Source organism: Eumetopias jubatus, unplaced genomic scaffold (genome assembly GCF_037043125.1).
Source record: "Eumetopias jubatus isolate StellerSeaLion01/CBP00866 unplaced genomic scaffold, mEumJub1_p1.0 scaffold_9, whole genome shotgun sequence".
Taxonomy (NCBI): Eukaryota; Metazoa; Chordata; class Mammalia; order Carnivora; family Otariidae; genus Eumetopias; species Eumetopias jubatus.
The window spans coordinates 75,789,853-75,809,563 of record NW_028274815.1 but is presented as its reverse complement, the minus strand read 5'-3'; the positions used below and the strand labels follow the sequence as shown (position 1 = coordinate 75,809,563).

General features: G+C 42.3%; 1 protein-coding gene and 1 long non-coding RNA gene across 5 annotated transcripts in view; one reads left to right on the top strand and one right to left on the bottom strand.

Annotated features, from left to right (window-relative positions):
- LRPPRC (leucine rich pentatricopeptide repeat containing) overlaps nt 1–988 on the bottom strand; it is a 104,191-nt gene extending 103,203 nt beyond the window's left edge. The window contains exon 1 of the mRNA XM_028103998.2: nt 809–988. Coding sequence (XP_027959799.1) covers nt 809–957 — 149 coding nt within the window. The 5' untranslated portion in view covers nt 958–988. The remainder of the gene's footprint in view (nt 1–808) is intronic.
- A 326-nt stretch (nt 989–1,314) lies between these two features.
- The window catches only part of LOC114209850 (uncharacterized), a 60,556-nt gene continuing 42,159 nt past the window's right edge, over nt 1,315–19,711 (top strand). For 3 of the 4 annotated variants that reach the window (XR_015768964.1, XR_003609431.2, XR_003609432.2), the window contains exon 1: nt 1,315–1,735. This is a non-coding gene — a long non-coding RNA (uncharacterized LOC114209850). Of the gene's footprint in view, nt 1,736–5,777; nt 5,874–19,711 lie in introns of all 4 variants that reach the window. The other variant, XR_003609433.2, reaches the window with a different exon arrangement.

Here is a 19,711-nt window from a genome sequence, read left to right as displayed (position 1 = left end):
AAACCTCAGTGCCAATCTCCCCTTCTCAAATGGTCAGAATACTACTCTAATACTTTTTCATCAAACTTCCTTATCCTCTCTTCAAGTCTATGCCAGACCTATCTCCCGATAAACCTCAATCCGTGAAAGCATTTATTCACACATTTGACACCACGGATCCCTTGGCATCCTTATATCCCCAAGAAATGCCTTGCACTTACTCACTCATTGACACTTACAGAGCCCTACTATGACAATTCCCAACCCATACCGCACCCTTGTAAATATCGAGGAAAACTCCACTCCAGAAAATGCAGGCAAAAGCCCAATCTAATCACAATTAAACGTCCCCCTCTAAACTATCCCTAGCTCACCCCCAATTCCCAACCTATCCCTCCCACCCCCAGAATATAAACTTCTCAAAATCTAAGTTCTAGCTGGTTACTGATCACCGATAATGTTCGCACGTGGGACAGGACCCAAGCCGCTCAATCCTAAGGAGAAGACTAACACCCGATCCCAGCAGCAGTCTTCAAAGCCGCCCAGCTTAACAGGTCGCCCGTAGCCCGAGGACAAGAAAACCCAGTACAATTAGAGCACAATCCAAGCCGGAAGCAAACCGAGCACACGGCCATGACCTTCTGAAGTCGACTGACCCTGTCACCCGAAAACCCTCGCTGCGGAGCGGGGTCCGAGACCCCGGGACGATTGGCCCCAGGGTGGCGAAGAGGGCACGGAGAGAGACAGGCGGGCCCGGCCCCCTCCAGCATCACGACCCCGGGGGACGCCCGCGCTGCAGACGGGAAAAGGGTAGAGCGTGGGCACTCACCCGGCGACAGGCCCGGCGCGGGCGGCCGGCAGACAAGGGGCGGCGTGCGGTCGGCTCAGGCCGCCTGCGAGGAGGCGCAGGGAGAGCGGGAGGCGAGGGTCCGCCCCGGCTTGGAGTAGCCAGCGGGCTGGTCTCAGCAGGGCTGCCATGACTCGGCCGTCCCTACCGCAGGATGCACGCTCGGCGAGAAGGACAGGGGGAGCACGTGACCGCTGGGTCGACCGGCGCGGGAGAGACCAAAGGCCGGGCGCGCCAGACGTAGGGGGAGCCACGCGTTGTTTTAGCTTAGAAAATAGACAGATTTCTCTGAGGACATAGGAGCCCCGTACGACGTGTCAATAATAATGTGACGTGACTGATTATTTGAGGATGCTTCTCTTTTCGTTTTCTAGGCTTGGTCTCAGCATGCTCAGTGCCTCCACCCCTACACTTTTCAGTTGGTAGAGTCAGCAGAGGTCGACTCCTCCCAGGTTAGCGCAGGGGCTTGCGGGGGGCCAACTAGCAAGGACACCCGGGAACTCTCGAGAAGAGCCGACCATGAAGGTCCCAGCGTGTGGGAAGATTCGCGGGCGTGAGCGGATGTTGTCGCAGGCGTTTAGTGGTATCAGCTCAGCGCCGAAGTTGCCGCGCCGATGGGAACGTCCTGATAGGAAAGCTCTGAGAAGTGTGGGACTGAAGAAACGTTGAGGACCTTTGCACTGTGCCAGGGGCCTCAAAGGTTATAAGAGGATGTGATTTGTGTTCATGGGGCTTGAGAACAGTGTAAAACAGTACGTAGGTCCAAGCCTAAATCCATAAGCAGTGCCTCGCTTTACGACATAGGTGGATGCTAACCAAGATCGTATAGTTTTAAAGCTGGAACTGAATTCATTATCTTCCCCAACTTCCACCCCGCTTCTTCGTTCAGTAAATGCACCAGCATCAGAGGTAAGATAACGATAGGAATAAGAGTCTGGAGCCAAATCTGGGGAGAAAACCGGGGGCCCTTGCCTTCGCAAGGTTTATAGTCTGGAAGGGTTCCCAGTGCACACGTGGGAAGCCGGAAACCGGCTTCCACGCCCTCTTCGCCTAGGTGTATCCTACCCATTGCCAGGTGAACACTCAGAAGTTTTCTCTGGAAGCTCTCTATGGTAATTCCCCATGTGGCTGTTTATCCACTCAATATCCAGCTCCTTGACAGCAAGGTCTGTGACCATTTCTTGTAGCTGAAGCACCTACGCAGTGCCAAGCACACAATAGGTTGCATTAAATGTTTGCTGAATAAATGAGCATTTTGAAATTACCTAGTTTGTCTCTCCTTTGAGAGATGAGGAAAATGAGATCCAAAAAAGGTTAAATGATTTATGCTGGATTATACTACTAGGCATTAGTAGTATAATTTATTAATTAATTATTAAGTGAATTAATAAATTATACTACTCAACACTGATTTATTGAACACCTATTCAGTACCAGGCACTCTTTGAGATGGGAATCCAGCAGAAAACAAAACAGAGCGAGTCTGGACTCTGATGAAGGGCTCCAAAGTTTAGTTTGGGAAGACAGATAAGAACTGTCATGTAAGATAAATCAGGATAAAGAGATTGAAGGTGCATGTTTAGCCTCTTGAGAGAACAGCAAGAAGGACCATGTGGATTAGAGGAAAGAGGAAGTCTGGGAGGGGAGGGTGGGCCTGCCTGGAGGTCTGAGGTAGTTGAGGGCCCGATTATGCAGAATATTATAGGCTGCTGTAAGGACTTTGACTTTTGTTTTAGAAAGAGATGGGAAACCATTGCAAAGGTTGGTGTTTTGCTGTGATGTGAATCTATTTACATTTTTAAAGGATCACTGGCTGCTGTTGAGAGAGGTGATTTTAAGAGAATAAAGGTAAATAAAAGTAGGGAGACCAGTCAGGAGTCTCTTGCAATAATCTAGGCTAGCCGTGATAGTAGCTTGAACTGGGGGGGAGGGGGGGTACAGGTAAGATGATGGGAAAGGGTCAGGTTCTCGCTTTATTTAAATAGTAGGACAAAGAGGGAATTGCTGATAGATTGGCTGTGGCATATGAGTCAAGGATGTTTCCAAACATCCTGGGGCCTGAGCAATTAGAAAGATGGAGGTGGCACTGATTAAAATGGGAAAGATTGAGGGAAGAGCAGATTTAAAAGGTGAATCAAAAGTGATCTTATGGTGGGGCGCCTGGGTGGCTCAGTTGGTTAAGCATCTGCCTTTGGCTCAGGTCATGATCCCGGGGTCCTGGGATCGAGCCCCACGTCCGGCTTCCTGCTCAGTGGAGAGCCTGCTTCTCCCTCTCCCTCTGCCTGCCTCTCTGCCTACTTGTGCTCTCTTTCTATCTCTCTGTCAAATAAATAAATAAAATCTTTTTTTAAAAAAAGTGATCTTATGGAATATGAAGCTTGAGGTGCCTGTTAGACATCCAGATACCAGCTTTCAGTAGGGGGGTTGCTCTAAGAGTGCAAGTCTGGATTTCAGAGCAAGAGATACATGTGGGCATCTGCAGCCTATACCTAACACTTGCAGCCATGGAAACGGATGAAAGCACCAAGGAAGAAAATACAGAGGAGAGATGAGGTTTAAGGACTGAGGGTTGTGACATTTCAGTATTTAGAGGATGCAAAGGTGAAAATCCAGCACAGGAAGCTGAGAAACAATAGCCAGAGAAGTAAGAGGAGACCTGAGAGAGGGAAAGGTGAGATCCCAAGTAAGAGAGAGGCAAGTCTTTCAAGAAGGGAGTTATGAACCGTATAAAATGCTGCTGTTCATTCTATTAAAATGAGCACTCAACATTGACCATAGGATTTGGCAACACAGAGGTCCCTGGTGATGCTGAGCAACATTATGGTGACCTCTTGAGTCAAAAGATAGACTGAAGTTAAGTTAAAGAGTACATGAAGGAAGGGAAAGTGGATACAGGGAGTGTAGACAACATTTTGAGGAATATACTGTGAAGGAGGGAGCAGAGAAAGGGGTGGTATCTAGAAGGGGTGTGAAGTCAAGGGAGGTTAATTATTTTTTTTTTAAGATTTTATATATTTATTCATGAGAGACAGAGAGAGAGAGAGAAGCAGAGGGAGAAGCAGGCTCCCAAGGAGCAGGAAGCCCAATGCAGGACTCGATCCCAGGACCCTGGGATCATGACCTGAGCCAAAGGCAGACGCTTAACCATCTGAGCCACCCAGGCGCCCAAGGGAGGTTAATTATTTTTTAAGATGGAAGAAATAATAGCATGTTTGTTGCTGATGGAAATCATCTGTATGTAACTATTTAAGTTAATTTAAACTTTTAAAAATTTAGTTCCTCGGTGATTAACCACATTTCAAGTACTCAATAGCCACAAGTGGCTAGTAGCTACCATATAGAACAGCGTGGACAGAGAACATTTCCATCATCATAGAAAATTCTGTTGGATAGGGCTGCAGTAGGAAGTGAAAATTTGATAATGCACGAGAGAGAGAATGAGTACATTGAGGAGACAAGAGGGAATAGGGTCCGGTAAAAACTGAAGGGGTTGACTTTAGATATGAATCTAGATAGTCCAGCCATTGTCACAGAAGGAAAGATTCGGTATATGGTTACGGATGCAACAAGGCTGGGAGAGGTAGTAGTGAGAATGAGTGGATGTTCTCCTAATTGTTTCTATCCCTGAAACCCTTCATCCCTAACCAACATTCTCTCTGTTGCTGTACCAGGCTTCCTCTTAAAGTATGAAACAATGACTGATGAAATTTATCTAGTTATTCATTCATTTATTCATTCATAAACACATTCACTATTTATTGAACACCTAAAATCTGCGAGGCAGCAAGTTAAGTGCTAGAAAAACTATGATGAACAAAAACAGAAGTGGTCCTTATTGTTATGGAGCTTGTATCCCAGAGGACAAGGCAGATATTAATAAAATAATCACACTAAATAAGTTACACACTGAAACAGGTTCTGAGGGAAAGAGACATGTTTCCATGAGAGAGTATATACCTCACCTGGGAGTCAAAAAGATTCCCAGGGAAAGGATCATTAGGTTGTGGTCTGAAGAATGAATAGTTAACACATGCAAAGTGCATGCACACACACACGTGTGTGTGTGTGTTTTGTGCATGTGTATAAGAGGAAAATAGCGATGTTTGCTTGATTTTCAGTTCAGACTTCCCAAATCCTCCAATTTCTTTAGACTGCAGAAGCTGTGACAAAGTGGAAGAGAAGTCCAAGTTGATCATCCTTGGTTTCTCCCTTAGTTTATTCTGAACTATGAAGTGGATTCAAATGTTGGTTAAAAAATTGGGAGTCCCATAGCCTCTGAATAGAATCTTATTAGAAAGGACAGCTTAGATGCTAGACTTTGCAAAAGTACTTAACTACTTGGTTTCTTTATGTGTAATGCTGGTGATACCCTTCCTCCCAGGATTTTTTGGGAATATTAGATAAAATAAATGAAGTTCTTACAGTACCAGGCACATAAGAAACTCTGAAAAATGATGTAGCTACCATTATTGTTGTTGCTACTTTTCATGATTTAGTCTAACCTTATGAGTTTGGGTTCTTCTCCAGTTTCTCCTTGGAGTCTGGTTTTTGTTTTTGTTTTTTTTTTGACACTGCCTAATAACCTATAGCTAGTGTCTCAAACTCCCAATTCAGTTTATTCAGTTGTTAAGTGCTTAGGATAAGCAAAGCATAGAGCAAGTTACATCTCAGGGCAAAGAAGTTATACATGATACACTTAATGAGCTTAATTTATACAGTAGTATAAAACATATTGTATCCAGATAACCATTACCAAAGGCAGTGTGATAAGAGCAACAAAGAAGAGGCAAACCAAGTGACAGCTGGGCAGGAGAACAGAAAAAGGTTCCATGACCCTTCAGCCCTTGGAGGCTAAGGAAGACATGAGATAGTAGGCATGGTGGCGAGGGGAGTTCTAGGCAGAGGGAACAGCAGGAGCGAAGATACAGAGCTCTCCTTCCTTAAACTGCAGAATGTGTTTGGACCCTGAGATCTGCCCAGAGCCTATGGAGTAGAGGAGAAGATCACTAAACCAATGGCTTTCACGCTTCTGTGACTGTGACCAGTGGTAAGAAAATACATTTTATAAATGACACAAATACACACATATAAAAAGAAATGTCATAAAACAGTAACGAGCCTTCCCACATATGATGCCCATGGATATGCAGTAATCTATTCTTCTATTTCACTTTTTTTTTTTTTTTTTTTAATGCTGATTGATCCGGGGCGCCTGGGTGGCTCAGTGGGTTGAGCCTCTGCCTTCAGCTCAGGTCGTGATCCCCGGGTTCCTGGGATCGATCCCTGTGTGGGGCTCCCTGCTTAGCGGGGAGCCTGCTTCTCCCTCTCCCTCTGCCCCTCCCCCTGCTCATGCTCTCTCATGCACACAGTCTCTCTCTCTCAGATTTATAGACTCTTTTAAAAATAAATAAATAAATAAAATGCTGATTGATCCTAATTCGAACAAACGAGTTGTAAGAAAACATTTTTAGACACCTGAGATGTATTACATGATACCAGGAATTATGGCTCACTTTTTTAGGTGTGACAATGGCTGTGTGGTGATGTAAGAAAGTATGTGATAATATCTTGATAATCATGGAATACGGGTGATTTTACTGTTCTTTCTACATTTGTATGTATGAATGTTCATAAAAAGCTGAAATGGTGGTTGTATTTTGATTTCACGATACTCATTAATGTAGCATGACTAGAAGTTTGAAAAGTACTCTACTCAATCATGTCAATGTAAATGCAAAGTAAACAGCACCCAGCAGGCAAAAGTACCTGTGAGAGCTGGAGACCCGTTCATAGGAGCGACAGGGTTGATTGACTTCTTCAGCAACTAGTTGTTCTAACATCAAAACTTGCCATTGTTTCTAAATCATTTTTTAAATAATTTTACATGTAATATGAAATATCTGAGATTATAGCCATTACATTACATTACAGAGATTTTCATTTAAGACCAAAGTGGTGGTCAAAAAAAAAAAAAAACCCGAAGTGATGGGTTTTTTTTAAGTTTTTTTTAAATTAGTTTCAAAGGTAGAATTTGGTGATTGATCAGTTGCATATAATACCCAGTGTTCATTACATCACGTTCCCTCCTTAACGTCCATCACCCAATTATCCCATGTCCCCACCCACCTCCCATTCACCAACCCTCTATTTGTTTCAGTGTCTCTTAGGGTTTGCCTCCCTCTCAATTTTTGTCTCATTTTATTTTTCCTTCCCTTCCCCAATATTCATCTGTTTTGTTTCTTGAATTCCACATATAAGTGAAATCATACGGTATTTGTCTTTTACTGACTTATTTTGCTTAGCCTAATACCCTCTAGTTCCATCCACGTCGTTGCAAATGGCAAGATTTCATTCTTTTTGGTGGCTGAGTAATAATCTATTTTGTGTGTGTGTGTGTGTGTGTGTGTGTGTGTGTGTGTACATTGGTATGAATGTGGTATATGTACCACATCTTTATTCATTCATCTGTCAGTGGACATCTGGGCTCTTTCCATATTTTGGCTATGATGGATATTGCTACTACAAACATTGGGGTGCAGGTGCCCCTTCAAATCACTATGTTTGTATCCTTTAGATAAATACCTAGTGCAATTGCTGGGTCATAGGGTAGCTCTATTTTTACTTTTTTGAGGAACCTCCATACTGTTTTCCAGAGTGGCTGTGGTGGTATTTTGTTTTTTGTTTTTTGTTTTTTTTTAAGGAAACATTTATCTTCAAAATTTGAGCTGAAAGTGTGGTACTCAACACCCCAGTGGACATTAATCTCTTTTTACTTTGGTCAATTAACCTTTTTTTTTTTTTTTTTTTTACCTCATAACAACTTATGATGGATCACATACTGATCATTCATAATTGTTCATTGGCCTTTTTGGAGTCTCCTCCAATTTTCACACAAATACATTCAAAATAGTGGGAGCAAAGAACCAAGTGATCGCCTTGAGTTTAAAAGCCTATTTTGCTTAAAAGCTTTAATATATTTTAAGCAGCAGATTTAATGTTTAGTTATGATTGTATTTTCTTTTAAGGCACTTGTCTGATGAATCAAGGGCTTCCTCCATCTGTGACTACATTTTTCATATCCAAATTTATTCATGTGTATAATTCTCAATTATTCAAAAAATATTCTGCCTAGACCTTTATTTGCACACAGCCCCCAGATTCTCATTATAAGTAGAGGTCCAATTTGTCATTGTTACACCCTTCAGCAACACTTCTGTCAAATAATAATTCTTTCATGAGCACACAAACCAGGAAGACTGCAGGGTCATTTACTATAAGAAAGTAACCAGCACTGGCAACAAGGGATTGTTTCTGATATTTTCCCAGTGTTGCCATGTGTGAAGGCTGAAAGTTTATGTGTTTCCCACAGGGCAGATAGTGTCTGGATAAATCAATACAGAAAAGGAGTCAAACATAATTGGCATTTTGGTGTACTTCAAGACAGAAACCAGTTATAATCCTCGCAACAGCCAAGCATAAATTTTAAGAAATCTTTATTAACAGTCATTATTAATTCCTAAAATGTGTCATGGGTCTTTTAAATTTCCTGGTTAATTGGAGTTTTTTGTTTGTATTGTTTTTAAGGAACTAGAAAATGTATTTAATTTTCTTAGAGCAATAGATAATGTGGAGGTTTTGTTAAGCTTGTGTCTCTCTAAGGGTTGAAAAATAACTTACATTTTAAAAGTTGGACACTTTTGGGGCTCCTGGCTGGCTCAGTCAGAAGACTGTATGACTCTTGATCTTGGGTGCTGAGTTCAAGCCCCACATTGGGTGAAGAGATTACTTACATAAATAAAACTTTTTAAAAAGAAGCTGGACACCTTTATGCAATTTGCTTTTCAATAATTTCAGTTCAATTTGGAGAGAGAGATTAATAGCATTTACTTGGGCTAAGTGAAGAATATATGGATTTTCCATTGCATTAAGTTGCAAAGACACCAATATGGCTCTTGTTCTTGGCTACCCATCTTGCTTTCCAGGCCTGTTTGGGAGAAATGCAAGTGACCTGGAAATATGTTACACAAAGCAGGATCTAGAAACGATGTGTCTTTAGGTTGTCTCCCACTGAAGAGTGAGCAGTATGTTTTCAATGGAGGGTGGGACAGTTGAATTATAGTAGCTTAAAGCATTTTTTGAATTATATATGGGGAGGCGCCTGGGGTGATGCAGTCCGTTCAGTGTCTGACTCTTGGTTTCTGTTCAGGTCATGATCTCAGGGTGGTGAGATAGAGCCCCGTGTCAGGCTCTGCTCAGTGCAGAGTCTGCTTCAGGCTCTCTCTCCCTCTCCCTTTATCCCTCCCCACCACGGGCACTCTCTCTCTAAAATAAATGTGTTTTTTTTAAATGAATTCTATATTGGAAGAAAGATACGTGTTTATCACTGCATGTTAGAAGGATTTTTAGTCAGCATTTTGTTTTGGGTTGGTCTACAGTATTTCCCAAACATATGTACTTTTGATTTCTGATACCATCCCCCACTTCTGGTCACTGGATCAGCATATGACCCAGGCCTAGACTATGAGACAATCCCATCCTTTTGGCTAGAGTGATTGTTTTGGGGACCCAAAGTAAGGCAATTGACATAATTCGTTCACTTTTACTAACTGTGGCTAGTAGGGGAGATATGTAATCCCAGAGTCATCAGCCATGAACATGTGAATCAGTAATTGCTGGGAGCCATTCTTCCTGCCCCATGAAGACACCTGTATTTGGTAGAGAATGAGGATGTGCAGAGAAGCAGAGCCAAGGACTGGAGAGAGGCCTGATGACTTCATTGGTGTTTTTCTGTCCAGTTGTGCTTGAAGACAAATTTACCCCTGGAGTTCCCAGTTATTTGGGCCAACAAATCGCCTTTGTACTTAAGCTAATTTGAGGGGTTTTTGCTGTTGCACTAATAAAAGGCCCTCTTTAATGTTGAGTTTGGATAGGATCGCTATTCTTTAATAGCATGCTTCCTCTAAACATGATGAGTGTTTATTCTTTTTTATTATTATTTAAATGTTTTAATTCATTCTCTGTGTTTTCATCATTTCCTTTATCATTTTGTTGATTATAAATTCATTACATTTTTAAAAAAATAATGCACTGAAAATGCCAAAAGAGTAAAATATCACCAAACTGTCCTCCAAAGTTTCAAAAAAGGAACAAATTAAGGATGACTGAATTTTTTTTTCTTAAATCAGATATACTCCAAGTTGAAACTAACACACCAAAAATATTCCACAGCCAAATAGTGCAAGAGGTTGAGGAGAAATACCCTAGAGCAGAGGTGGAATGACCTACTGGCCAAATGGCTTGGAAAGAAGAGTTTCAAAGAAAGTCTCAAATTCTACACTACGCGCTACCACCTCCCCAGGTATAATTAGGTGCTCTAGGGGGCGTAGTTTCTTCAACTTCTACTGATCCCACGACATACATGTTTTACATAAACTTCCCAGGTGACTCTGATGCACACCGAACTATAAATATATTGAGTGAATTACATCAATTAACTCATTTAACGTTCATAATGGTTCTATTATGTGGATTCTGTTATCAACTATATTTTTAAAATGAGGAAACTGAGGCACAGAAAGGCTAAGTTCCAAAGCCAGTTATTTAACCACTACCCTGTACTGCTTTAAAATAATGCCTTTCATGGCAATAATAGTGACAATTGCAGGCAGGCTCGGGGGAGAAATGTTTGGATTCATTTGGGGTCTTCTGCCTCCCAGGAACTATTCCACCCCAGCCAACACTAGTTTCTCTCATTTCTGAGCTTCTTATACTCAACTTAATATATGTGCTGCCGAAGTGAGCACTATACTCAACTTAAAATCAGCATCACACAATTTGCATCAAATTCTATCCTCCCTTTGTCCTGTTACTCTTGCCTTCTCAACCATATCAGAAATTTACTGAGTGGGGGGCGCCTGGCTGACTCAGTCAGTAGAGCATGCAACTCTTGATCTCAGGGTCATGAGTTCAAGCCCCATGCCCACGTTGATCGTGGAGCCTACTTTAAAAAGAAAAAATTGACTAAGAACTCAGGTCCAGTTTTCTCTCTTCCCTTGCCTGTAGCACCTGGTATGGAGCACCATTATTTGCTGACCAGATTTGGAAGTTGTAAACTGACTTTAGAAACCTGATTACTTGTGAATTTTAGATGCATCTAGCACTGAATTCTTGAGATTGACATTACATTTTATTAGTTCCTGCCCTTTTGCAGTTTTAGATGTTTAACCAGATACTCCTTTGCTTCAGTCACGTTGGATATCCTTTTGTTGATCTTCACCACTCAAAGTCCACGTTTCTTTTGCTAATCAAATTTGTGTGGGAGTATTCCCTTCCTGCAGCTGAGAGCAGGTCTTGAAAATTTTTCCTTTTGAGCATGCTTCCAGCGAGCTCTTTCCTCCTTGACTTTTGTTTGCTTCCTAGAAATGCCCATGCTGGGACAAAATTACTTTATCCAGATGCCAGTGATTGAAAAGACATTCTAATTATCTGTCGATGGTAAATCATAAAACTTGTTTAGAAACCCATTTGTTAAGCTTGTGAATATCCAGGGGAAAGAGTGGTTTACCTAGTACCACTAAAATTAGCTTGGTATTTGGAAATGCTGCAGGCTTGAATACATTGAATTATAAATGGAATCATTGCTAACAACCCCTAGGAGGTTTTCAGTGATTGTTTTATTCAGCTTTACTGACTCTGGCAATGACTCCCCTACCGGCAGGAAGGGGCTGCCCAGCTGCAAGAAATTCACGATGGCTGCATTTGCCTGCAGAGTTTGGAAAGATCTAAGGTCTTTGGAGATGAGAAATGTGTTTTTTTCCTTGTCTTAACTGGCAGTATGAGCCTCTGGCGTTTCAAAGTGCAAGTCATTAGTGTCCATCGGGGTGATGTTAATCTGTCTGTGTTTCAGTCTCCGGACATTTTCCAGTTGCTTCTGCCACAACAATCTCTGCCATCTCAGTGCCTCAGATGCCCCTTGTGAATTCAGCAAAGCTCTACAGCCCCAGCAGGTGTCACAGAAACCCGTTGCTAACCAATCCTCATGCTCTTCTTTCTTTCAGTCATCGTTAAGTCGTAAAGCTCGTCTAAAAGGTGGGGCTTCTGCTTGGCCATTTTCAAACATAAGCTGAGAGAAACCTGTTACGGTTTCGTTTTTGTGTTTGTTTCATTTTCAGTAGGGAGGAGACTTTCTTTTATTTTGAATGTTGGGCTCGTGTCATGCCGTCTGGGGAACCTAAGCTGATATTGATCACATTCACATTCAGGAGAAACATAAGACTATAGGATGGAGTGGAGGGAGACAGGCGAATTGCCAGAAAGCAAACAAAACAAGGCACTTAAATACTTGGAGGGGACTCAGGAAAGCCAGAGGGTCCCAGGTGATGCTTGAAATGGGTGTGAGGGGTCAGAATTGTCAGGACATCCTATCCTCCATCATCTCCCTGGAGTGACTAAGCTGAACCCCTGCTGTCTGAGCTATGGTTTGGTGGAGAGCCAAAAGGGGGAGGCTGTTCTCCTTTCATCAGATCGGTCCAGACTTCCCGGTGTGTTCATATGACATGGAGCCAAACCATACCGAAGAGCTAGTTGATGGTTGTTAAGAGCCTTGGCCTTTTATTTAGTCATCAGAAAAACCAAGGCTCGTAGGTGCTGGTAAAGTGCCAGATTAATTATTCAGAAACAAGTGCCTGGGATTGGACCCAGTATTGTCTCATTAGCATGCAGTGTCCATGCTGGAGTCTGGTTAGAAAAGCCACAAAGACGGCAGGAGGGATCGATGGGAGGGAACCAGGAGGAAAATAAAATTAACTTTCTCCTATTTTGTGCTGTGAAATCTCTTGGTATAATAGAATGCCACCCTTTCCGATATAGGATCCAGTAATGTGCCCTGGCCCAGGCTCTGTTCTTGAATATGAAAGACATTCTACCAGCCTCTTACATCTGTGCCCATAAACTTGGCCTTCTTTCCTCTTATGATCCATTGTGTCTAAGGTTCATCCTCCCACTTATATTCAGATCTCATCTCCTCTTGCCTCCTCAAGGACTTCACTCCTGAAATTCTCCCTTCTTTCTCCTGCACCATTAAGTTCCCGTGTCTGCTGAATGATCCCCATCAGCAAGCATTCTGATATATTTTCCATCTTAAAAAAACCCTCCAGGATCTATTTTTCCTTCCAGCAACTCCCTGGTTTTTTCCTCTTTATAATAAAATTCTTGCTAGAGTTGTCTATACTGATCTTTCCTCGGCTTCATCAGTTCCCATTCACTCTTTTTTTAAGTTTTATTTATTTAAGTGATCTCCATACCCAACGTAGGGCCCGAGTTCATGACCCCAAAATCAAGAGTTGGATGCTCTATTGACTGAGCCAGCCAGGCACCCCAGTTTCCATTCACTCTTGAATCAGGCTTTTGTGGTAACCCAAAACCACATTTTACCAATATTTCGTGTTGCCAAATCCAGAGGTGAATAGTCCTCCAGACTCCTTTACTGGATTTCCCCCTTTTTCCAACCTCTAAACATTGCAGTAACATGGCCTCAGTCCTTAGGTTCCTTCTCTCTCTGCCTTGGCAATCTCCTCTAGTCTCCTGGCTTTATATACCACCTTTATGATGATGACACCCAAATTCCTGTCTCCTCCACCAATTCCCATTTGGATAGAGATCTAATAGAAGGGGCACCTGGGTGGCTCAGCTGGTGAAGTGTCCCACTCTTGATCTCAGCTCAGGTCTTGATCTCAGGGTTGTGAGTTCAAGCTCCGCACTGGGCTTCACGCTGGGCATGGAACCTACTTTAAAAAAGAAAAAAAAAAGGTAGAAATTTAATAGAAATCTCTGACCCCAACTTCTTCTCCCACTGTCTTCCTTGTCTCATTCATGGCTATTCTATTCTCCTAATTCCTTAGGGGAAAAACCTAAAAATCACATTTTCCCTCCCCTCTCCATACATCCAGCCCATCGATGAGCTCTGTCAACTCCCCCATCAAGGCATACTGCACTTCAGTTCTTGCCACCTGCACCATCACCTCCCTCCGCCATCAGCTCTCACCTGGACTATTAGAATAGCCTCCTAACTGTTCAACTGCAGTCTGTTTTCCACACAGCAGCCAAAGTCATATTTTTAAAACAAATCTAATCGTTTTATTCCCCTAGTCCAAACCCTTTATGGCTTTTCTGCCACCCTTTGAAGAAAACTCCAGAGTCCTTACCGTGGTTACATGAAATCCTACATGACGTGGACCTTGCTCCTTTCTCCAGCCTTACCAACTTGCTCCCTCTTGGTGCTTCTTTCCATCCCAGTGGCCTTCCTCTGGTGTCTCCAACACCTAAAGCTTATCTCTCAGGTGTTGTAGTTCCAGCTTTCGCTCTATAGTAACAGCATATCATTTACTGAACTTGCACTACAGGCAAGCCAGTGTGTTCAGTATTTTACATATTTAATTTTTGAACCGTGACCCTCAACGTAGATATTACTATCTCCTCTTTACCCAGGAAGAAACTGAGGCTCAGAGAGGTTAGGTATTTGCCCAAAGTAGCAGAGCTGGACAGTAATAGAACCAGGATTCACATTCAGGTGTGTCCCATTTTAAAGTTGAAGCTCTTTCCACTACATACTGGTACTTCTCTGGGTCTGGGATGGACCAGCAAGGACTTCATGCCCTTGGTAAAATGTTATTTTGTAGGGGGTGTATGAGTGTGTGTGTACTGACGTCCTGGAGCTCATTGTAAAGCTGACTTTAAGCTTGTGAAAGAGATTGCTGAGGATATTGATACTGTTTGTAAACTCCTTGACTCTCCAGAAGAGACATGCTTGGTGGAGGAGAAGGAGGTATGGCCTCTTCCCTCCTGAGTGATGGAGCCTGAAGGGCTGGGGAAGCAGGCCCTGGGGGAGCGGGCTGTGGTGAAGACTCTTTTGTTTCCAAATGCTAATAGTTCTGGATTCAAAATCTTTTCTCTCTTTGACTGGACTCAGAGATAATAAAACAAAAAACTTACAGCATATAATTTGGCATTTTACTGGTATGGTAGGCTCACAAAATTTTGTTCTTCCTGACAAGGCTCAGATAATTCTATCAAAATAAATCTCTGAAGGAAAAAAGCTTTCTTTTAAAGTCTATGAGAAGCCTTTTCAAGAACAAAAATAACACTTAAAGCCGATATTCTGTGTATCTTCTTCTCCTTTTCAGAAGAAATTCTGCCCTTTCTGATAATAGAAAATAAAAAAATGTCAGTGGGGAAAATGTCAAAATTTGGCATGCTGTAGAGAGTGGAAATTTCTCCAACACTGTACTTTGAATTTTAAAGAGTTTGGGGCGCTGGTTGTTCAGGAGTCAGAGCTCCACATCCACTTGTATTCTTTGCCAGTGCCCATGTCTGTGAATGGCTTCGCAGTATTTGTACTCATTCATCAGACCCTGACTGAGAACATTACTGTATTAGAGTTCTTCAGAGAAACGGAGCCAATGAGATGTATATACAGATATATGTAAGAGGAGATATATTATAGAAATTGGCTTATGGGATAATGGAGGTCCGATAGTCCCAAAAGCTGTTGTCAAGCAGGCAAGATGGAGAACCCAGAAAACTGATAGTGTAATTCAGTTAAATCTGAAGGCATGAGAACCATGGAAGCCAATCCTAATCTCAGTCCAAAGACCCAAGAATCAGGAGGCTGATGGTGTAAGTGCTGGTCCAAGTCCAAAGGCTTAAGAACTAGGAACTCTGATGTCCAAGGGCAGGAGAAGGTGGATGCCCAAGCTCAGGTAGAGAGCAAATGCACCCTTCTACCTTTTTGTTCTATTCAGGCCCTCAGTGTATTGAATGATGCCCACATTGGTGGCGTCTATCTTCTTTACTCAGTCTACTGATTGAAATGCTAACCTCTTTGGGAAACACCCACACAGACACATCCAGAAATGTTTTACCAGCTATCTGAGCAGACCTTAGCCCAGTCAAGTTGACACATAAAATTAGCCATCATCAGAACCATTTCAAGAGCCAAGTATTTCAACATCTTCTTCAAATGGTCTCTCTTACGTTTGCGCTCCCAGGCTTTGTGAACACTTCTCTGCCCAAAATGTGCTTGATCAGAGATGGCCAGTTTTTGCAGGTGGATCTACAGCACATTTGGGTAGATAAGCTGAATTTTGTATGCATTTCAGTATAGACACATTTACCATGTGTTTAACATGTGGTAGGTGGTATGAAGGCTACAGTGGGGGAAGAGGAAGAGAGCAAAAACTTACTTATTTAGAGCCTGTTGTGTGCCAAATAATTTACTACATGTATAATTTTATGTAGGATAAAGGTTACTCTTCATAGTTAGAGAAGTGAGGCTCTGAAAGGCGAACTACCTCACTCAAGCTAGGGAATGGAGGAACTAGAATTGAAATCAAGAGTTGTCTGGGACTAAAACACATGCCCTTTCCATTGTACTGCATTGTGACAGAATTAAAGTTGAGATTCCCTTCCAAATATGCTATGGTTTCAAGATGAAATGCCACATTTGTCAAATAATAAGTTCTGAAGGAATTTGGAGAGGGGGTTAAAAGTACTTGGGTTATCAAGGAAGTTTTCATGAAGGAGGCAGGGTGGTTGCTGGATCTTGAAATCTGGGTATAGTTTTTATGAGTAGGAAGGGAGATGATAACAAGTGCAGGGAATTACAGTCTGGGAACCAGAATGAGCTAAAAAATAGAGGAGAATGTTAGTGGCACATGATGGGTGAAGAGGCAATTACTCTTGCTGTTGCTGAAAGTAGGAGATAGGGCCATGCCGGTATTACGATCAGATTGTAGAGTACTTTCAGAGCCAGGTAGAGTTGTAAGTAGAGAGATGTGGGGAAGGAAGGATAGACCATGTGCTCTCAGAGGGGGAAGTTTTGTAATTAACTGACACATGATAGAACTCAGTGTATGAAAAAAAAAAACTCAGTGTATGAATTTTCTGCATACATTGGGATATGGAAATGATCATTGTGTTCTGCAGTACAGTAAAAACTAAAGTTACTCTCAGATAGAAAATAGGATACATACAACTCTGGCCATTGTGACGTAAGTGCTCGCAAGTACTTTAATTCAACATCATCTTCTCAGAGTTAAGAGAAACAACCATGGAGATGCCTGGGTGGCTCAGTCGGTTAAGCGACTGCCTTCGGCTTAGATCATGATCCCGGACTCCTGGAATCGAGTCCCACATCGGGCTCCCGGCTCAGCGGGGAGCCTGCTTCTCCCTCTGACCCTCTCCCCTCTCATGCTGTTTCTCTCTCTTAAATAAATAAATAAAATCTTAAAAAGAGAGAGAGAAACAACCATGTCTACCCAGCACACCATGATGTGTCAGCACCATGGACAGCGATGCCATGGCCACATGGTGCATCCCCAGGCAAAGTTTAGACTTGCTGTAGTAGATCTGTCACACCAAACCAGTGGAATAGAATCTTTTAGTGAATTTCAAAGACTAATCTTTCTGCCAACTTTCCCTTTCTTTGTATTCCCATCAGGGAGAGGAAAGCCCCACAGGTATTCTTTTTAGAGACTTGGTGTACAGATCTGTTCATATGTGCATGTATACACACACAGAGAACTCAAAGCTTTCAGAAAATTGAAACTAACTCTCTTTATGAAGATTGAGGACCCTAGAAGAAGAAAATAGGAGGATTTTAAAGTGTCACATTTCCCGTTCTCAACTCAACTTTCCCTGACATAGAACTCAATTGTCCATTATATTGAGCACCTTATCACTAGTCAGTTATCCCTAGTCTGAGGTCCCCAGCTTGCCTCCTCCTGAGGCCCAAGACAGAATAGGAGAAAAAAACTGCCAAGATTGGGTGGCCTAATTCTAAGAGTGTATTTTGATTTTTTTCCAGTTTCTTAATTCTCATCTTTGAACTTCTGGATCAGGCTTAGCTTGAAGTTGAGCCTAAATGGCATCTCAGTGCTGAAGCCAGGGTAGAATGGTATTCTTTGCTAAAGAAAAAAAAAAAAAAAGATAGAAGGGCAATTGTAAAGGGATTTAGAACCAATAAAAAAGCATCTGTAGCACATCTCCTTTTTTAAAAGGGGGGACAATTCTGTCACTGAGGGGCATTACCAATTTTTTTCTCTCTCATTGGAGATATTTACACAACTCCGCTGGAACTGCTTTCTGATGACAAACCTTCAATAGCTAATGTAGTCTTATTGTTCTAAGTCTTTAGCATGACATTCACGGTCTCTTCTCCGGGCTGACCTCATACCAGTGACTGTCACCCATTGCAAGGTTCTGCTTCTCTTTGTCTAGTGCTTTGCTCATTCAGACCTTATGGGCCTCCAAACCATAGTTCTCACTGTTTCCTTGTGCCAGGCGTGCCCTAAACACTCCTCAGTTTTGTCTCTTCCTTAAGATTTTACGCATCTTTTAAGCCTTTAATTTTCCTAAGCTTTTTCTAATCCCCTGACTAAATAAGGAGCCTTAAGGCCCAGTAGCACCTACAGCGTATAGCTTTGCGTATTGGTACTTTGTGCATTTGGATTATCTCTCTTCCACTGGATTATAAATTCCTTGAGAGTAGTAATTGTGACTTATGTTGTATGTACCACAGGTCAACCCATAATTATTGTTGAGTTTAATTATTTGGGAAAATTCTGTCAGGCTACTTGTGTACCAGTCCTCCAATTAGACCTTCAACATAAACTGTGAAGGCTGAGAATTGCTTAGAAGTGAAGACAAAACAGATAGGAGCTGAGTGTATTGCCACTAGTCACCCCCTTCTCTCACCTTCCTTGAATTCCTCTGTAGCAAAGAGAATAGAGTGTTGGCTTCTTCATTTAATCATCACTGTGGTTTTCGAGGCTCAGAAAAATTAACTTTACCCTAATGGTTTTCTCAAATGCCACTCGACAACAGTGTACCGGTATTTTACATAACTACTGTATATTGGAGGGGTCTTCAGTAGAATGTAGTGATCAAAATCCAGATCATAATTATATCCCATCAGTGTTTCCATTATAAGCTCCTCTCCAGAAGGGTTTGTTACTCATTTGTTTAATTTGTATCAGGCTTCATCCTGACATGTAATTTCTCAGTCCCACTATAATGTAGGGAATCTTTTTCTGCCTCAAAACATACATTTTAATCAGTATAGCAAATCTGTATGTGGAATACTGTGTTTCTGGGCCAGGGAAGCAGACTGGAGTGTCCACACAGGACATTCATATCAACACTGGATACTCCATACCATTTTACCTTCCTAGGGGCAGCTCTGATGGTCAAGGCTGCTGGACTGCACAGGGTCCCCCGTGAGCGATCTTTTGGATTGGGTGTCATCCCTAAACACATGACAGAAGAGCTCTCGGGAACATGAGTGTTTATCACTCTGAATCCTCATGTTAAAATGATAACGACAGGGGCGCCTGGGTGGTTCAGTCAGTGAAGCGTCTGCCTTCAGCTCAGGTCGTGATCTCAGGGTCCTGGGATCGAGCCCCGCATCAGGCTCCCTGCTCTCTCTCCCTCTCTTTCTCTGCCCCTCCCAACCATTCGTGCTTTCTCTCAAATAAATAAAATTCTTTATTATTATATATTCTTTATTACAAAATAAATAATAAAATTCTTTAAGAATAAATAAATAAAATGCTAGTGACAAGGGAAACTCAAAACATTTCTCATCCAGGGTGCTTGGCTTCCTCTTACCTGCTGACCCACAGTAGCGGGGGATCCTCAGGAGAACTGTAGACTCTATCCCCCATCCCAGAAGTCAGTCAAGCCATATCCGTATGCTGCTCACAAGCTGGCTGTGGTAATAAACAGTTAAACAAGCATTGACACTATCAGAAAGGAAATATAGGTCCAGAGGGGCTCTAACTGGGGAAACCTTGAAGGTGGTTTTCCAGAAGCAGTATCACTTTAGCTAAG